This window comes from Gossypium arboreum, chromosome 6, assembly GCF_025698485.1.
Source record: "Gossypium arboreum isolate Shixiya-1 chromosome 6, ASM2569848v2, whole genome shotgun sequence".
Lineage (NCBI taxonomy): Eukaryota > Viridiplantae > Streptophyta > Magnoliopsida > Malvales > Malvaceae > Gossypium > Gossypium arboreum.
In genome coordinates, this window is record NC_069075.1 from 8,930,457 (window position 1) to 8,950,046 (window position 19,590).

Here is a 19,590-nt window from a genome sequence, read left to right on the forward strand (position 1 = left end):
TTAGAATTGTAAAATGCCTTTGTGATGTTTTATAAAACATTATACACAATAATTTGATACACAATCAATTTATTTAAATCGTAAATCAATTTTAAATGATATTTAGTGAGTCCAACACCAACTAAGGGTTGAATTTACATGTGTTTTTTAATCTTTTGGATCCCTTAATTCAGTTTTTGTCACATTTAACATAGGTTAATACTATTTATTTACATTTGCTTTTGCTTTTGCAAATGACTCCTTTCAAAATAAAAATAAAAATGAAATTTGGACCGGGTTGTTACCCGGATCCAGCATCTATAATTAATCCAAGAGCTAGCTAATGCGCACACCAGTGTTTCAAGGCACATTTTTTACACGTCCGTTCCACTTTCTCCGGTGCCTTGGATTGGATCTCTCCCATCTGCTTCACTTTCTCTCTTTTCAAATGCTTTAATTCTCTGCCTCAGATCTCTTCGCAAAGTACTTTTTTTTATAGTTTTGCTCGTCTCTTTCTCAGTGTTCAGTTTTGACTCGCGATTGAAAGATTCAATCTCAGCCGTTAGATCCGCTCCTGATTCGTGGATCTTCATCCTTTGATCTGAGCCACCATGGCGGCCGCGAACGCTCCCATCGCCATGAAGGAGGTTTTAACTGTAAGTATTCTCCTTTCACTCTCCTTCTCTCACTCTTTCGTTTCGGTTCGGTCGTTTATTTTATAGAAAATTCAGCTGAATTATAGTTAATCAACGGTTGCCAAGCTTAATCGAATACTTTATAAACTTTATCAGATCTAGTATCTGTAAAACCTGCTTAGATCTGTTTGAAAGTTGCTCTTTACGTTTTGACATAGTTAGAATTTTGAGTGATCTGGATGATGTTGTCTGTTTGCAGTTGCCGAGCGTTGGTATTAATCCACAATTTATCACATTCACGAATGTAACTATGGAATCTGATAAGTATATTTGTGTGAGGGAAACCGCGCCACAAAATAGTGTTGTGATCATCGACATGAGCATGCCGATGCAGCCGTTGAGACGGCCTATTACAGCTGACTCTGCTCTCATGAATCCAAATTCCAGAATCCTCGCTTTGAAAGGTCAGTTACCTAACTGCCAGCCTTAAGTTGTTATTTTTATTGAAGCTTGTTAAATGTGTGTAGTAATTGATAGTGATTATTAATTATTTAGCGTTTTTGTTATTGATTATTTGGTTGTATATTTAATATCGCTGTCTTGTGTGGTCCATAGAGCACATATTGGATTCATGATATTGATCTGTTTTGCATCTGGCCTTACAAAGAACCTAGTTGTGTTTGAGGTTTTTCTTAATGGAATACTTGTTAACAATATATTTTTCAAAATGATACTTACCATCCTTGTGTTTAATATTTGTTACTTGCTTTTTGCTTCTAAAATGAACAAATGAATGTTGCAATACATGTTAACTGCAAGGACCCAGCTTATGGAATCTTAGTGTATGTGATATACGGTCAGAGTAATTATCACTTCCCTATTGTTTTATCCATATATTCCTTGGGTGTATTTGCAAATCAAACAGTTGTTCAGCACTGCTTAGAGCAAGCATGTTCTTATAGCAGAAATTACTTCAATTTGATCCTGTAATGCAACAAAAATATGGTTGAAATGGAAGTCATACAAGTGCTTCACATTCCTTTTAACAAAACTAATTAAGGGAGAAGGAGATTAAATATCTCTAGTATAAATTTTATGTCTTCTTTAATTTTTAAAATCTATCTATGCTTTATGCTAACAGAATATGAAATTGCTTTTGTAGCTCAACTACCGGGAACAACTCAAGATCACTTGCAAATATTTAACATAGAGATGAAAGCGAAAATTAAATCGCATCAGATGCCTGAACCGGTCAAATGCATTTACTGTCTCAATTTTTTTCTTTTTTTTTAATGGTTCCAATTTTGTTATTGCAGTATCTGTCGGCCTCTGCTTTACTTGTATTTCCTTAATGCTAAACTTGATTGCATGACCTTAGCAAAATGCCCTTGGTTCATTTCAGGTTGTATTCTGGAAATGGATTACCCCAAAAACGCTTGGTCTGGTCACACAAACCTCCGTGTATCATTGGTCAATTGAAGGTAAGAAGTAATTCTGTTAACTTTTCTAGTATCCCAGGTGCTGTTTTTTTTCAGCTCTAAAAACTTCTTTTTCTGAATGTACTTTTATCTATTAAACAGTATTTTGTGTGTTACAAGTCTCACTGCATCTTATTTCTGGCAGGTGATTCTGAGCCAGTTAAGATGTTTGAAAGAACAGCAAACTTGGTGAACAATCAGATAATAAACTATAAATGTGATCCTTCGGAGAAGTGGTTGGTTTTGATTGGAATTGCCCCTGGTGCACCTGAGGTAGGTGTTGCCTTATCAATGCTTTCTAAAGTGTTTTTTTAAGGGGTTGTTGCTTCATTTGTATTGAGTTTTGGGATTTGGAAAACTGCGAAATGTTAAGTAAATTTTGTTCTACATCAAAAACAGAATTTTTAAAGTAACATACTCAAAACATTACCCTAAGCTAACTGTGCCTAAGAAGTTCTTCTAGCTGGCGTGGTTGTTGTGTGGCCCATAGCTCAAACTGCTATAGAGAACTCTGAATTAGTTTATGACCCTTATGGGTAATTAATTCTGTCTCTTGCAGTGTCCTTTAGGATTTGCGTCCCTGTAATCCCCTTTTCTAGTTTTCTTTGCCTTTTCCTTTTCCTTTTCCTTTTCCCCATCTTGTCTTTCTACTGTTAGAATAGTTCTTTGCATAATCATTATTACTGATGAAATTCGCTTTCTAGAAAAATGGTCTGCTGCTACTATGTAATTCTGATTTGATCTACGTGTCTTGTCTCTTTAGAGGCCACAATTGGTGAAGGGGAACATGCAACTTTTCTCTGTTGATCAGCAGCGTAGTCAAGCTCTTGAATCTCATGCTGCTTCATTTGCACAATTTAAGGTAAGGAGATTTCTTTGTACTTTATTCCCTAGATATGATACCCTAATTAACTAGCCTGCTTATTGTATATGCTTGTTTGTGTTGTGCAGGTTCCAGGAAATGAGAATCCTTCTATTCTTATTTCTTTTGCTACCAAGAGTTTTAATGCTGGCCAAATTGTATCAAAGTTGCATGTAATTGAACTTGGTGCCCAGCCAGGTCTGCTTGCTATGATGTCTGTTATACTTTTGTTATCTCCTTCTCGTATATAAGGGGAAACTGAGGGTCTGTCTAAGTGAATTCAAAAATGAATGTAAAAATAAAAATAAAGAAATAGATCAATTTGCCATTGCCCCTTTCAGTAGTCAAATAACATTTGGGGTTTAATTCAGTAATCCTAGAATTTTATCTGTAGCAAACTCCAAATCATGATCTAGACTATTCTAAGTTAATTTTGATGGGAGGCATGTGTTGGCACTGGCTGTATATTAACTATTTTCTTGAAAACAACGTAGTAGCTACAACATTGTGTTGTATCTCCTGTCCATTTAATTTCGAACCTTTTAACAAAACCTCTAATATGACAGGTAAGCCATCATTTTCAAAGAAACAGGCAGATCTATTCTTTCCACCAGATTTTCAAGATGATTTTCCAGTTGCAATGCAGGTAGTATAATGTCCTCAACTTTGATTGTTTTTCTTGGTAAATCTTTTTTCAAACTTTTGTGCCATTAATAAGACATGTTTCTGTTAAATGGCAGATATCACACAAATATAGTTTGATCTACGTTATCACAAAGCTTGGGCTGCTGTTTGTTTATGATCTAGAGACTGCGACTGCTGTATACAGAAATAGAATAAGTCCAGACCCAATATTTTTAACATCTGAAGCTTCGTTGGCAGGAGGGTTTTATGCCATCAACAGGCGAGGTCAGGTGTTGTTGGCTACTGTAAATGAAGCAACAATAGTGCCATTTGTTAGCAGTCAAGTATGTTTTTGTGCCTTTCATGTGTTTTCTGATATCAATAAGGTGAGACATGCAGGCTTACAACTTTTCCGGGTTGTTTTCCGTTTCAGTTGAACAATTTGGAGCTTGCTGTCAATCTGGCTAAAAGAGGAAACCTTCCAGGTGCAGAGAACCTGGTAAGTTGATTGATATGTGTATAGCTTGGTCTATGGTTTGTGGATCTTTGCATTGAAATGACAATTGAGAAGTAAGAACCTGATATTATTAACCGTAGGTTTTAGTTCCCAGACAATAATGTCCCAAGGAGTAATCTATATTATCCAACAGTTACTTTTGTGGTAACTTTCTTCAATGATTCTGGGATCTCTTCGGTCTTGCTGCAATGCTGAGATTGGAGATAGCATTTGGATTGCATAATTAGATTTTGTGTTCTCTATATCTGATGCCGAGTGTTGTTAACAAAAATATGTAGTTTAAGTTGTTCAATTTTATCTGTTTATTTAGATCCTTGTTTATGATTACTTTGTTCTTTTAAGAATATACTAGGGTTTTGATTCTGTGGTTTTTAATATCTCAGGTTGTCCAACGTTTTCAAGAATTGTTTGCTCAGACAAAGTATAAAGAAGCTGCTGAGCTTGCAGCAGAGTCTCCACAGGGGATCCTTCGCACGCCTGATACAGTTGCCAAGTTTCAGGTAATATTTGCTTTTCCCTTTTTGCTAATGCAGATTCTGGTTTTTATGTTTGTGTTGATTTTATCTGAGGCAGAAATGTTTATTTGAATGCTGCAGAGTGTACCTGTGCAAGCTGGGCAGACTCCACCACTGTTGCAGTATTTTGGTACACTTTTAACAAAGGGAAAGCTCAATGCCTTTGAGTCATTGGAATTATCTCGACTTGTGGTAAATCAAAACAAGAAGAATCTTCTAGAGAATTGGTTGGCTGAAGATAAATTGGAATGTAGTGAGGAACTTGGAGACCTTGTGAAGGTTTGTTTTGTTCTCTAATAGAAATGTATCTGTATCTTATTCAGTTGTATCTAAATTTCATTTTAAAATTGGGACTGTTTTGACTCTTTTTTGCTGCCTTCTACTTTCATTTTGCTTTTGTTGTAGACTGTGGATAATGATCTTGCACTGAAAATATACATTAAAGCTAGAGCAACTCCTAAAGTTGTTGCAGCTTTTGCAGAACGTAGGGAGTTCGACAAAATCTTAATATACTCAAAGCAGGTAATTGCTGCATTTTCTTCGCTGTTAGCATTTTCTGGTGTGATTGATGTGTGCTCTCCTTTTTACAGCCTATCAAGATGAGAATTTTTCTCCACTTGCTTTTTACATTTCTGTGAATGCTTGCATTGAATATTCATGACTAAATTGTTTCCTCAGGTTGGGTACTCTCCTGACTATCTGTTCCTTCTGCAAACAATTCTTCGTACAGATCCACAGGTTCGTCATTCTTCTTCTTGTAGTCTTTAGTGTTTGAGGTATTGAAGGCATGCCATATGACCAATCGATAAATATATTCAATTGTGTTAATTCCCTTCATTAGAGCCTCTTATTTAAAATTTTATGAGTATTCTGATTAAAGTAAAAGCTTCCTTTGTTTTATTGTTTGCCAATCAACAGCTACTATTATGAGATTTTTTTAGGGGATTGAATCTGTGTAATTTTCATTGACAAATGGGTTCTTGCTTCTTGTTTTACTTGCAGGGAGCTGTTAATTTTGCATTGATGATGTCTCAAATGGAGGGAGGTTGTCCGGTTGATTACAGCACTATTACTGACCTCTTTCTTCAGGTCTGCTGCTCATCAAATTGGTTGTGTCAATAACCTTATGTTTCTATGTACATGAGATTGTTTCCTTTTGCTATCTGCCTTTTTTCAGAGGAATTTGATACGGGAGGCTACCGCATTTCTTTTAGATGTTTTGAAGCCAAATCTGCCAGAGCATGCTTTTCTACAGACGAAGGTTATATATTTTATGTGCTGGTTCAGCTAATCTAATTTTGGTTTTAATTTTGAAAAGAATAATTTAAGGTCAACAACATTCTTTTCTATGCAGGTTTTGGAAATCAATCTAGTAACTTTTCCTAATGTTGCTGATGCCATCTTAGCAAATGGAATGTTCAGTCACTATGATCGCCCTCGAATTGCACAACTTTGTGAGAAAGCTGGTCTCTATGTGCGAGCTCTGCAGGTAATCATCTTATTTAGATTTTTACTTGTTGCATCTTGTGTTGTTTTAACTTTTGGGTAATTATCTCATTGATCTTTTTCTGCAGCATTACAGTGAGTTGCCTGACATTAAACGTGTCATCGTGAACACACATGCTATTGAGCCTCAGGTACATGTTTTCTGCTATCTTTATCTCTTGGAAAAATTAGACTACTAAATCCTGATATATTTTTATTCAATAATAATTCTATTTTCAGTCGCTTGTTGAGTTTTTTGGCACTCTTTCACGAGAATGGGCCTTGGAGTGCATGAAGGACCTTCTTCTGGTTAATCTAAGAGGGAACCTTCAAATAATTGTTCAGGTAAAGCATGTTATATAATAGTATGCTAATAATGTTTAGTAAATCACCGAAGGCTAAGCTGTGGCTGTGCAGGTTGCCAAGGAGTACTGTGAGCAGTTGGGTGTTGAGGCTTGCATAAAACTTTTTGAGCAGTTTAAGTCATATGAAGGATTGTACTTTTTCCTGGGATCTTATTTGAGTTCAAGGTGAGCTATTTAGCAAACAAGAAATGTCCTTTGTTTGATTGGGCATACCGCAGATATATCTAATATGGCACTTACTATGTTGGTTCTGATTATGGGACAGTGAGGACCCCGATATACACTTTAAGTACATTGAGGCGGCTGCTAAAACTGGACAAATAAAGGAGGTTGAGCGTGTGACCAGAGAATCAAACTTCTATGATGCTGAAAAGACAAAGAACTTCCTGATGGAGGCCAAGCTTCCTGATGCTAGGCCCCTGATTAATGTTTGTGATCGATTTGGGTTTGTTCCTGATCTGACCCACTACCTCTACACAAATAACATGCTCCGTTACATTGAAGGTTATGTTCAGAAGGTATACAATTTTCTTGACTGGATATGTTTACTGGCATATGATATGAGTTCAATTTAAACCCAGGTAATTGTGAACTTGCTTCTTTTGACAGGTGAACCCGGGCAATGCTCCTTTGGTAGTGGGGCAGTTGCTTGATGATGAATGCCCTGAAGATTTTATTAAAGGTCTCATTCTCTCAGTCCGTTCCTTGCTTCCAGTTGAGCCACTTGTGGATGAATGTGAGAAGAGGTGATTTCTTACCATATCTTTGGTCCTCATTTCCTTTGTTCACTACTTTGTGATTCTCATCTTCCTGCATGTGATTTCCAGAAATCGACTTCGTTTGCTTACGCAGTTCTTGGAGCATCTTGTGAGTGAGGGAAGCCAAGATGTGCATGTCCACAATGCTCTTGGTAAAATCATCATTGAAAGCAACAACAATCCAGAGCACTTCCTCACAACCAATCCTTACTATGATTCCCGGGTTGTTGGTAAGTATTGTGAGAAACGTGATCCCACCTTGGCAGTTGTGGCTTACCGAAGAGGACAATGTGATGATGAACTTATCAATGTCACAAATAAGAACTCGTTGTTCAAATTGCAGGCCAGGTATGCAATTCTTTAGTTTATTTATGATGATATATCAGATTTTTGTTTTTAAGTGGCTTATAGGTGCACCATCCTTTGATCACAGGTATGTTGTTGAGAGGATGGATGGCGATCTTTGGGAGAAGGTTCTAAATCCTGAAAATGAATATAGAAGACATCTAATTGATCAGGTTGTGTCAACTGCTTTGCCAGAAAGCAAAAGTCCAGAACAAGTCTCTGCTGCTGTTAAAGCTTTCATGACTGCTGACCTGCCCCATGAACTAATTGAGCTTCTTGAGAAGATTGTGCTCCAAAACTCTGCATTCAGTGGGAACTTTAATCTGCAAAATCTACTTATTTTGACAGCTATCAAGGCAGATCCCTCCCGAGTTATGGATTATATTAATAGGCTAGATAACTTTGATGGACCAGCAGTTGGAGAAGTGGCCGTGGAAGCTCAACTATATGAAGAAGCTTTTTCAATTTTCAAGAAGTTTAACTTAAATGTTCAGGCTGTCAATGTTTTACTGGATAACATTAGAAGCATTGATCGAGCCGTGGAATTTGCCTTCCGAGTTGAAGAAGATGCTGTTTGGAGTCAGGTGGCAAAGGCACAACTGAGGGAAGGGCTGGTGAGCGATGCAATTGAATCATTTATCCGTGCAGATGATGCTACTCACTTCCTTGATGTCATCCGAGCTTCTGAGGATGCTAATGTCTACCCTGATCTCGTAAGGTACCTTCTGATGGTCAGGCAGAAAGTCAAGGAGCCCAAGGTTGACAGTGAACTCATTTATGCATATGCAAAGATTGATAGACTGGGTGAAATTGAAGAATTCATTCTCATGCCAAATGTGGCTAATCTTCAAAATGTCGGTGATCGGTTGTTCGATGAAGAGCTATATGAAGCTGCAAAAATAATATTTGCATTTATATCTAACTGGGCTAAGTTGGCTGTTACACTTGTGAGACTTAAACAATTCCAGGGTGCTGTTGATGCAGCACGGAAAGCAAACAGTGCCAAGACATGGAAGGAAGTTTGCTTTGCTTGTGTTGATGCAGAGGAATTCAGATTGGCACAAATATGTGGTCTTAATGTTATTGTGCAGGTGAGTTTACTTTCCAGTTGACTTGCAATTTTCAGGAGCAATAGTCATTGTGCATACAGTTCCCCTTTTCTTCTTCTCATGTTTGTCTGTTGGAGACTGTTTGACCCCATTGATTTTGACCATTATGTTTGCTGATTTTCTAGGTGGATGACTTGGAAGAAGTCAGTGAATACTATCAGAATAGAGGATGCTTCAATGAGTTAATCTCTCTTATGGAGAGTGGTTTAGGATTGGAGCGTGCACACATGGGTATCTTTACTGAGTTGGGAGTCCTGTATGCCAGATATCGTCCAGAGAAACTTATGGAGCACATTAAATTGTTCTCTACGCGTCTCAACATTCCCAAACTGATAAGAGCTTGTGATGAGCAGCAGCATTGGAAGGAACTTACCTATTTGTATATCCAATATGACGAGTTTGATAATGCTGCAACTACTGTCATGAACCACTCTCCTGAAGCATGGGATCATATGCAGTTCAAAGATATTGTTGTCAAAGTTGCTAGTGTTGAGCTCTATTACAAGGCTGTCCAGTTCTACTTGCAAGAACATCCAGATCTCATCAATGATATGCTGAACGTGCTTGCACTTCGTGTGGATCACACTCGAGTTGTTGACATTATGAGAAAGGTTCAATTCTGGCAAAAGATGATCTAATATTGAAATAAATGATTTTCTTTGTTATTACCATAGTTCATTTTGGGCTCACTATTATTTCCTTTTGGAATTTCAGGCTGGCCATCTACGTCTTGTGAAGCCATACATGGTTGCTGTTCAGAGCAACAATGTATCGGCAGTAAACGAGGCATTGAATGAGATTTATGTGGAGGAAGAAGATTATGATAGATTAAGAGAATCTATTGATTTGCATGATAACTTTGATCAGATTGGACTTGCACAAAAGGTGAAGTGCTCTTTTTCTTACATTAGTGTTTGGTGTTGGGTTTGTTTCTGATATTATTTCCAAATTGCTTGTGTAGATTGAGAAACATGAGCTGCTTGAAATGAGGCGTGTTGCTGCATACATCTACAAAAAGGCAGGCAGATGGAAGCAGTCCATTGCCTTGTCAAAGAAGGACAACCATTACAGAGATGCAATGGAAACAGCTTCACAGTCTGGTGAACGTGAACTTGCCGAGGAGTTGCTTGTTTACTTCATTGAACAGGTACTGAACTCATTCCAAATTACATAAAATATATGCTGACTGATTATCTGTTTGGACTTTGGAGGTAGAAAGCATTACACCTTTTTGGCCAATTGCTACTCCTAATTATGTTATTGTGCTCTCTTCCACTTGTTCCTTTCCGGTGCAAATTTGAGTTATGCTTTTCTACTCTTTCTTCTTGAAATATCTGTGTCTGACACTTATTTCCAGCGCATATTTGGACACGGTTAATGGGATATGACCTTCCAAGGACGGTTCAAATAGATGGAAAAACTTAAAAAAAGAAAAACATAAATATACTTTGTGCCAGACACATTTTTTCTATCCCACACTAACATCCGAGTCTGAGTAACATAGAAAGTATAGACATAATACTCAATTATCGTACTATAGGTATAGGACATGGAAAGTATAGTTAACTGATGTTTGTTTTTGCACTATGGTGGTTTTCCTAATGATATTATCACTATAATGTTGGTTATTGTTTTGAATTGTACTTAATTTCAGTGTTGATGTTCTCTTTGTACAGGGCAAGAAGGAATGCTTTGCATCGTGCCTTTTTGTCTGTTATGACTTAATTCGAGCGGATGTTGCTCTTGAACTGGCCTGGATCAACAATATGATTGATTTCGCATTCCCATATCTGCTGCAGGTGATTTCTGTGCTCTGCCGCTTTCAGTATCATCAGTTAATAGGGTTTCATTAGCTAGAATGCTTGGATGGTTGATCTTAGTTCAACCTGTAATTTTTTTTGTTTTGAGATTATGTTGTTTGAACCTTTTTTAATTTCTCTTTGAATTTACAGTTTATCCGTGAATATACTGGCAAAGTTGATGAACTTATCAAGGACAAGATAGAAGCTCAAAAAGAAGTAAAGGCTAAAGAGCAAGAAGAGAAAGAAGTCATTGCACAACAGGTAATAATAACTTGGAGAGCCGAAAATTGATCTCCTTTTTCTTGATAATGTATTCTCTACCCCTGCACAGTGGGAGTAGATAGATTTTCGACTGATTCAAAATGCTTCTTACTGATAAAATTAATTGTCTTACATTGCAGAACATGTATGCTCAGTTACTACCTCTTGCCTTGCCTGCACCGCCAATGCCAGGAATGGGAGGACCAACAATGGGTGGTGGATTTGCACCTCCACCACCACCCATGGGAGGAATGGGAATGCCTCCGATGCCACCTTATGGCATGCCATCAATGGGCAGCAGTTATTAACTCATGACAGGTTGGTTTGAAAGATATTTTTTAGCCGAGTTGATTCCTTCTGTTGCTGTGACAAATAAGACATTGATATCATAGTTCCAATCATGGCAATTTCTTCAGGCTTGAAGATCAGTTTATAATAATGCCATTTCTATGTTTCATCTGTGTGATATTATGTGATATTATTATGTTCTAATATTCTCTTCTTTTCTTTTCTTTTTTTTTTTAACTTTTTGGTAGAAAGAGGCATTTTTTTGGATGCTGGTAAGAAGGTAAGCCGAGGATTTTTATCACACATGCATATTTGTATTTTGTAGTTTTATTTTCCTTTAATGTCCTTGGAATTGACCCAGCAGTATATACGAGAACACTTCCCACTTCATTGTTTCTTCTTTTTGCTTCATTCTTTTCCTAAATCGAAACAGAAAATTTGTTTATGATCCATATACATGTTTTTTTTGGGCTACTCTTTATTGGTAGAATATGTTTGCAGTATATACATGTACATCTTTTCTATACAAAATAAATATTATTGCTGGTCTTTAGTTAGATTTGATTATTTTGATCGGAATGATGATTATGTGATGCGAATACGGGTCCAATAGGTTTGGAATCCAAAAAATTAAAATGACATGCCACGAAAGAGTAATGCACGATTGATGTAATTATGGGGAAAAAAAAATCAAGAACGGACTGAGAGGATCGACCAAGTTTTTGTAGATTTTGATCTTCCGGACACGTAATTGACCTCGAAATCAAGAACAAGATCTTGATCAGAGTTTGAATTTGATGTGTTCCGATGATCCGCCTGAACTGTTCTCTGAGTTCAGTGAGTTGTTAAAAGCTTTGCGCCTTTGCAATGATAACAATGGCGATCAAGTATTTGTCTCATTGCTTATTAAAAAATATTTGTTTCATTAATAACTGTTAAACAGTTCCCTTGATGCTGTTTTCTACATGGTTCGTCGTTTGGAAGATCAGACTATCAAAGCAGAAAATATAGCTTGTTCTTAGCGTTGTCAATTCACATAATTTATGTATATTTTACAATTGCAAGTTTACGATAATGAGAGATGCTTTGTACTTGGTTTATGTTTCCTTGATTAATAAGGATGGAAGCTACAATTCAAAACTTTGATTCCTGTCGTTTGGAGGTGAAGAAAAGAAAAGGGTGAGAAGACATCGCAATTTGTTCAGAAAATGCGAGCTGATGTTTGGTTTATGTCTAAAAGAGAAATAGAGGGAAACAAAAAAAAAATGACAAGGTTGGTAGAAGCTACTGAGAGATTTTGTACCATTGGGGTTACATTTAAGGTGGGTAAAAGAAGTGGAGAAATGGGAGGAGAGAATGAAAAAGTGAAAAGAAAATAAATTGAGTGTACTTGGTTGGGATGAAAATAGGAGAGGATGATTTTCTATAATAATACATAAAAATCAATATTTCTAAATTGGAATGATGAGAGGAGAAAAAATAATGGAGATGTGTATGCTAATTTAAAATTATGTATTTTCAGATGTTTCATTTCATTTCCTTCTATATTTTAACTCCACCAAGCAAACCAAGCAATGTATGGAAAAATTATTATTTTCATTTTTCTCTCTCTCCCTAGGAAAAAAATATGTTTTCCATCTTTTTAGTTTTTTATCCTTTTAATTTTTTATCTTTCCAATTTTTTTTCATTAAAGCCTTGTAATCTCTTGAAATGATCTTATTTCTTGGAGAAAGAATTTCCCCTGAAGCTCTCGACGTTGACAACAATGTAGAGCTCACTCGAAGCACGCCTTAGGAGAGAACCACTGCTCACCTTTGTGTCGAGCTATCATGGAATCCGACGGCTTCATGCCCCTAGATTAAAGCGCATTAACGAAACAAGGGAACCAGGCTTGGGTCACTTATACCACCGCCCCTTGCCTCTAAGGGAATTCATCATTGTAACACCTATTAATGGGTTTTGTCCGGTTACCGACGCCATTGGCTTGGTGAATCAAGTAAAGAACTTTTAAGTCATGGGCACAATTAAAATCTACCTCCCTCTAGGGCTTATTTTGCTTTCTTTTCTTTTTGCCAAGGTTATTTCTTGATAGTAGAGCCTAAACTTGTGTAATATATAATAGAAATGAGTATATAGGTCTTTAATTTTTTTCCATGCCTCAATGTCCATTGCATAATAACTCATCTTTTACTTTTCATTTCTCTCAAAATATCCGACATTTATCCAAATATGTATATAATCATCAAACAATTAAATGTATTTAAAGAACCTAACAAAATTATTTGAATATGAACATTAGAATAAAATCCTTGTTGAGACTCTTCCTGAAAAAGTTTCTAAAATGTTATCCACCACGCAATCAACCGATCTCTCCCGCACGTTAGTACATCTTCTCCAACTAGTGACCTATATAACATAGGTCAAGGATTCATACCTCACAAAAGGTGAAACATTCACACTCTCTTGGTGGATGGCCATACACCCACAGTCGATCTTCTCCCGCACGTTAGTACATCTTCTCCAACTAGTGTGACCTATATAACATAGGTCAAGGATTCATACCTCACAAAAGCTGAAACATTCACACTCTCTTGGTGGATGGCCATACACCCACAGTCGAAGTACTCCTGGCTTTGTGAATCAAGCCCTCAAGGTAGTCGCTGGACGGGAAACAAAAACCCCAACAAACAATACTTTTGATTGTTGGGGACCAATAGTCTCCTTCGAAAATTTCTACCAAATCTCTCAACAATGCTTAAAACAGATACAATTGTACCTAGAAAGTTCTCTAAAAATATGAATCTAGAAAACCATAACATATTAATATGAAACACATTCACATATCTAACAAACATACCGCCAACTAAGTTGAATAATGAATTGGCATAATTGTTGATGCAATATTTTGAAAGGCATGAGTTCGAATATTCTTATGCTCATATGTAGATATGAAAAATCTGACAATCATACCAGAACTTCTAGAATCATGGCCCAAAGAAATCAGCTATATCTCATCAACTTTGTCAATAACTACATCCCCCAAAATCAAATCTGTAGCCATAATCTTCCATTTGAAGATAAAATGAGAACACCAAGTAAGTGCAACTTTGAGCCAAAAATATTAGAAAATTAACATCCAAAGCCATAAGTTGTTAATAGAAAATAACAAGTTTCCAGAATATTCAAAAGGTTTCGATAAAGATAACTTAAATCCTTTTAAAGTAAAGTATCCATCAAACAACAGAAAATCTAAAGAAACATAGACCAAATTGCTTGCTTTAAGATAAAATTAAACTACTTAGATCTTTGCCTCATCTTTCTTCTCTTCCTCTTCAACCTCCTCATACGCTTCTTCTTCCACTGATATTAGCACAATTTATATAAAAAAAAAAAAACCATATCAATATTTCAATAAAAAAAAATCAAAAAGATCATGGTTTGGGTTTTGACGTTTTCACCTTAGCTCTCATGGTGAAAAGGCTTCGAAATCGATCTCCTTTTGCAGTTCAAAACCACTCGTGTAGTGTTCTTCTACGGAGGCTGCGAGGAGAGTGGGGAAGAGAAAGGTAAGGCTTTGAGATTATATATATAGGCTTAAAAGCTAAAACCCTAAATCCCTAATGGCCTTTCCGTAGTTGGGCTTTGTTATTATATGTTGGGTTAAACCATGAATCGGCCTATTTTAGCCCAAAATCAAGTTTAGGGTTTCTCAGGTTCCCTCCGGAAGAAGAAAAAACACCCTTTAAGCTGGAATCAAATCAATTTTGGACTATTTTAAAAGTCTGTTTTAGTATTAAAAATACTGAAATATTATAATTTTTATATTAATATTAAAATAATTATTTTATAATTATATTTAAATAAATAAATTTAAGAATAATCATATAAGTTGATTAAGCAAAACTTCAAAAATAAAATTTGTATAATAATCTAATTGAAGTAAAAAAGGAAAATTATTTAATATACCGTCAATGTATTATAGGGGTATTTTACTAATAAAGATCCATATCCAAATTTTTTACGGAAATGGGCTGATTTCTTAATTATTTACCGGAATAGGCCGAAAACGGAGAAATCGCGTCCACGTCGTAGCAAGTCGGGATATTTGCCGACAAAGCGTGTCCGAGGAAGCGCTTTGTCCACATCAGCGAAAACGCTTCGAGGACGCTGATGTGGACAAAGCGCTCTCGTGGACGTCTTTGCCCGTTTTTCAAACAAATAAAATTTGACCGTTGGGCCCCTAACGGTAAAAAAAAAACAAAAAACTATAAAACCCCCTTCCCTTGATTTTTTACACAAAAAAAGTCCTCCTATCCAAATTCTCTCAAATTCTTCCAAAAATTCTCTCATATTATCTCATATCTTCTCAAATTTTCTCAAAGTTCTCTTTAATTTTTGCAAAAAACCTCTATTTAAATTTTTTTTTGAATTAGTTGTATTTTAAATTAAATTTTTGCAATGGAAAGGGAATTAATTTGTCTCGATAATAAACACATCTCCGTCGATCAAATGACAATGGTAAGTGATAATTTTAATATTTCAATAGTATTTACTATTTTTTTAATTTATGCAATTTTAATTAATTTTTCAATACAATTTAATATTTTTTCATTTATGCAATTTTAATTTTAATTTTATATTTTTTTATAATAGTCTGTAGATAGGGTGTTGCAATGCTATATTCGTAATATGTCTGGTCCTCCATCACCGTTGATGGAAGGTTACCTGCGGGACGCGGATTTTTGGCACGTGACCACGATAGGTTGGGGGTGCAAGTTGGACTCGAAACTAATCAGTGCATTGATAGAGAGGTGGAGACCCAAGACGCACACTTTCCATTTTCCATGCGGAGAGTGTACTATCACTTTGGAAGACGTGGAGTTGCAATTGGGATTGCTGGTGGATGGGTACGCGGTCACTGGGTCTGCTTATTCTGCTGATTGGGGCGCCGTATGTTACTAGCTTTTGGGTGCTATTCCGGATAATATTAACGGAGTTCGGATCGAGATGGGCTGGTTACGAGACACATTTTCAAAGTTGGATAATGATTCGATTGAACTAGAAAGAATACATATGCTCGGGCATACATTCTTGAGATGATCGGAGGTTATCTAATGCCGGACTTATCACGAAATCGCGTACATCTGAGATGGCTGCTGAAACTCGTTGATTTTAGAGTAACTGGTGAACTTAGTTGAGGGCCTGTCGTGTTAGCAACATTGTACCGAGAGATGTGCGGGGCGACGCGACCGAATAAAGTCAAAATCGGAGGTTGCCTATCACTACTGCAATCATAGGCACGGTTTCGTTTTCCATTTTTACGTCCTCGAGTGGACCAGCCATATACATTCCCACTTATAACGAGGTAAATTTTAAATTAGATTTTACAATTATTACGTAGATTTAAAATATAATTGTATGCTAAAAATTTATTTAATTAGGTGGAACCATTCGGCGAGTTATGTTGGAATACCTACATCTCTTGAAGATATACGGCTTCTATTAGACCAATGGTCGGAAGCACAAGTAAGTTTTAAATAAAATATATATAGATAATAAAATATTCGTTTCGTATTTAATATTTAATATTTAGTATTTAGTATTTAGTATTATGTATTATGTATTATGTATACAACTAATATTTTTATTATGTTCATATAGTTTCAATGGACACCATACGAGGATCTGGCAATTCGGGCAGTAATTCCGGATGAATTATTTCAAAATCCGAACGTTTGGCACGTAAAGGTCCCATTGGTCAACTATGCTATCGTGGAGATGCACCAGTCAGATCGAGTATTGCGGCAATTTGGCTTCCAACAACAGATTCCTGTGGCACCTGAGGTGCTCGATGATGAGTACAAAATAGACTTACGGCAATTGCATACGGATTGGCCGAGATTCTACTCAGCATATATCGAAATGTGGGAGAATCGATATGATTATATACCTACTCGGGAACCGATCATCGTTCCTGAGTTAGCGTCCGTGCCCGAATACATGCTATGATTTAGGATCCATGAGAAGCCATATTTACTGTCCGAAGAAGAGAGGCGACGGCAAATTCGTGTCCAAAGGGAATGACGAGGCCCTTTAAATCCAAGAAGAAGGGATAACGACCCGGGCTCATCAACAATGCCCATACAATCAGCTGGCCCATCAATAGTGCCCACACAGTCACCGGGCCCAACACTTCAACCAACGACACCTATATCACAGCCTTTTCAGATTATGCCAGATGCGTATCCTAGTCCTTATATATATCTTAACCCTTATATGTTTCCTTTTTCCAGTCCTATGGCAGGTTGGAATGCATGGCCCGGTTCATCTCCATTCCTAATTTCTCCGAGTCAACAGCTGACCTATAGGCTGCTGTCGCACGAGGCGCCATTGGGGAGCTCTTCTTTTTATCAATCCCCATCGCCTTATGGGATTCAAACACCTCCGCCATGGGTGATGCAAACACCTCCGCAGTCATTATTCTATCAAGATGGCTCATCCTCCCAACACCCACAACTAGATCTCCAGCCGGATGAACCACAATCTCACGAGCAACAGAACCTCTCCTAACTCGAACCAAGGAGGAATCCAATGTAAATCGGCGACCCCATGTGGCAATCGATTCACCAAGCACCAACATTGATTTTTTAATATACTTGTATAAACTTTTTTATATTCTTTCATTTAATAAAATAAAAGTTGTTTTTAATATTTTAATTATAATTTACTCTTTTATATTTGTAATAAAATAAAAGTTGTTTTAGTATTTCAATTATAATTTACTCTTTTATATTTGTAATAAAATAAAAGTTGTTTTTAGTATTTTAATTATAATTTTCTCAATACCACTGTAGAAAAAAAGCGTCCACGTGGGAGCAATTTTCAGTAATTTTGCTGACAGTGCATCCTGCTTGAAGCGTTTTGGATACTATTTCTTCAGAAACTTCTTCTTAAAAAAATTTTTCCAGATACTACAGAAGAAAAAAAAACCAAAAATTTATTTTAAATACACTAATACATAATTTATATTGCATATATTTTTTCCAAAACCCTAAACATAAATTTAATTACTTAACCCTAAACTCAATTTAATTAATTTTTAATTAATATTTAATTTAATTAATTAATTTTACACCTTAATTTAATTAATTAATCTTACACCTAATTTAATTAATTAAATCCTTACAAAAATCATAAACCCTAAAAAACCCTAACCCTAAACCATAAAAACCCTAACTTACCCTAACCTTAACCCTAAAAAACCCAAATCCCAACAGATGAAGAACACGGGCAAAGCGCGTCCCTGATGAAGCGCTTTGTCTACATCAGCACAAAGCGCGTCTTCATGGAAGCGTTTTCTACTGATGTGGACAAAGCGCTTCCTCAGGGACGCGCTTTGCTGGCAAATACCTTGACTTCGCGCTGACGTGGACGTGATTTTTCCGTTTTCGGCCTATTCCGGTAAATAATTAAGAAAACGGCCCATTTCTGTAAAAAAAAGTTAGAAATGAGCCTTTATTGGTAAAATACCCGTATTATAGGGTGTAAAAAAAATTAATTACATAAATAAATATGACAATTGTCAGACTTTTAACCCACTTGTGAAATTTTAAAACTCTATTAATGATGTATCAAATAATTACTCTAATCTTCTGTTATAGAAATATTATATCGATATAATTTTACATATAATAACTAAACTTTTAAATATCAATAGTTTATAAAATTATAAAAATATGTAACAATGAATAATTTTATTTAAGTATATAAGTGGTAGTCATTATCACAACAATAATTTAATTTATAATATTTCCAGTCTAAGGGCACACAGATTTTTCAGATGCAAATAAAGTGCCAAATTATTGACTGATTAAAGGCAAAAAGAAATATTAATTACTTCACTGACACAAGGGTTAAAATATAATTTTTAGAATTACGGGACTATCAAAACAAATCTCCACCTTGCATTATCCCAATTAAAGTATTTTCTGGATTCTTCATAAAGTATATATTATAAATTATATAAAAAAACAGTCGTGCTTTATCCTAATAATTATCCATATACTCACTTGTACCAAAAAAAAAACAAAACTTCTCATGTTTAATAAATTATATTTGGAAAATTGCGAATATGTCCCTATTGTATTTTGATTTTTATATTGGTCCTTTTAGCATTGATTGCAATAAAGGGAATAAAAACTGGAATTTTGTTTCCCCAATCACAACAGCCCACGTTCCAAGGGCACAAGGCAACAAATGACCTAACTTCCTCCGTCGTTGACAAACAGAAAAGTAAAATCTACTTCAAGTCCTTCTACTCTTTGTTCAGTTTGAATTTAGTCACTTTAGTTTTCAAGTTTAAAAAACAATTTCATTTATTAATATCATGTTTTTTTATATATTAAGAGAGTATTTTTTTTTAAATATTACACTAACGAATTTAATATTTTTTTAAATATTACACTAATGAATTTAATAGAAAAATTTTATCCGCTTTAACAAATAGACCTAAAAATAGAGAAGCTAACATTCAAAAAAATAAAAAGTACAGGTACTTGAAGCATAA

General features: G+C 35.8%; 1 protein-coding gene and 1 long non-coding RNA gene across 2 annotated transcripts; one reads left to right on the plus strand and one right to left on the minus strand.

Moving 5' to 3' along the window:
- The first annotated feature begins 231 nt into the window (after positions 1-231).
- LOC108486082 (clathrin heavy chain 1-like) lies at positions 232-12,163 on the plus strand. Its single transcript, XM_017789902.2, has 31 exons — positions 232-635; positions 874-1,078; positions 1,777-1,865; positions 2,017-2,095; positions 2,238-2,365; positions 2,856-2,954; positions 3,044-3,152; positions 3,521-3,600; positions 3,695-3,922; positions 4,012-4,077; positions 4,479-4,595; positions 4,692-4,889; positions 5,016-5,132; positions 5,289-5,348; positions 5,613-5,699; positions 5,788-5,871; positions 5,965-6,099; positions 6,185-6,247; positions 6,336-6,440; positions 6,513-6,625; positions 6,726-6,978; positions 7,070-7,206; positions 7,288-7,566; positions 7,652-8,654; positions 8,798-9,283; positions 9,387-9,557; positions 9,634-9,819; positions 10,349-10,471; positions 10,625-10,735; positions 10,876-11,053; positions 11,272-12,163. The coding sequence occupies exons 1-30, from the start codon at positions 591-593 to the stop codon at positions 11,041-11,043; spliced, it is 5,124 nt and encodes a 1,707-aa protein (XP_017645391.1). The 5' UTR covers positions 232-590; the 3' UTR covers positions 11,044-11,053; positions 11,272-12,163.
- Positions 12,164-14,153: 1,990 nt separating this feature from the next.
- On the minus strand, positions 14,154-14,778 carry LOC108486083 (uncharacterized). The gene is made up of 2 exons (XR_001871419.2): positions 14,483-14,778; positions 14,154-14,384 (listed from the first exon to the last, which is right to left on the minus strand). It is a non-coding gene; the product is annotated as an uncharacterized LOC108486083 (long non-coding RNA).
- Between the last annotated feature and the right edge of the window lie 4,812 nt (positions 14,779-19,590).

Excerpts from the sequence above, each read along its gene's own strand:
- LOC108486082 (XM_017789902.2), top strand. The coding sequence starts at position 591 with ATGGCGGCCGCGAACGCTCCCATCGCCATGAAGGAGGTTTTAACT. Across the intron at positions 3,153-3,520 it reads TGAACTTGGTGCCCAGCCAG|GTAAGCCATCATTTTCAAAG; the intron begins GTCTGCTTGCTA and ends CTAATATGACAG. Across the intron at positions 5,700-5,787 it reads TTACTGACCTCTTTCTTCAG|AGGAATTTGATACGGGAGGC; the intron begins GTCTGCTGCTCA and ends GCCTTTTTTCAG.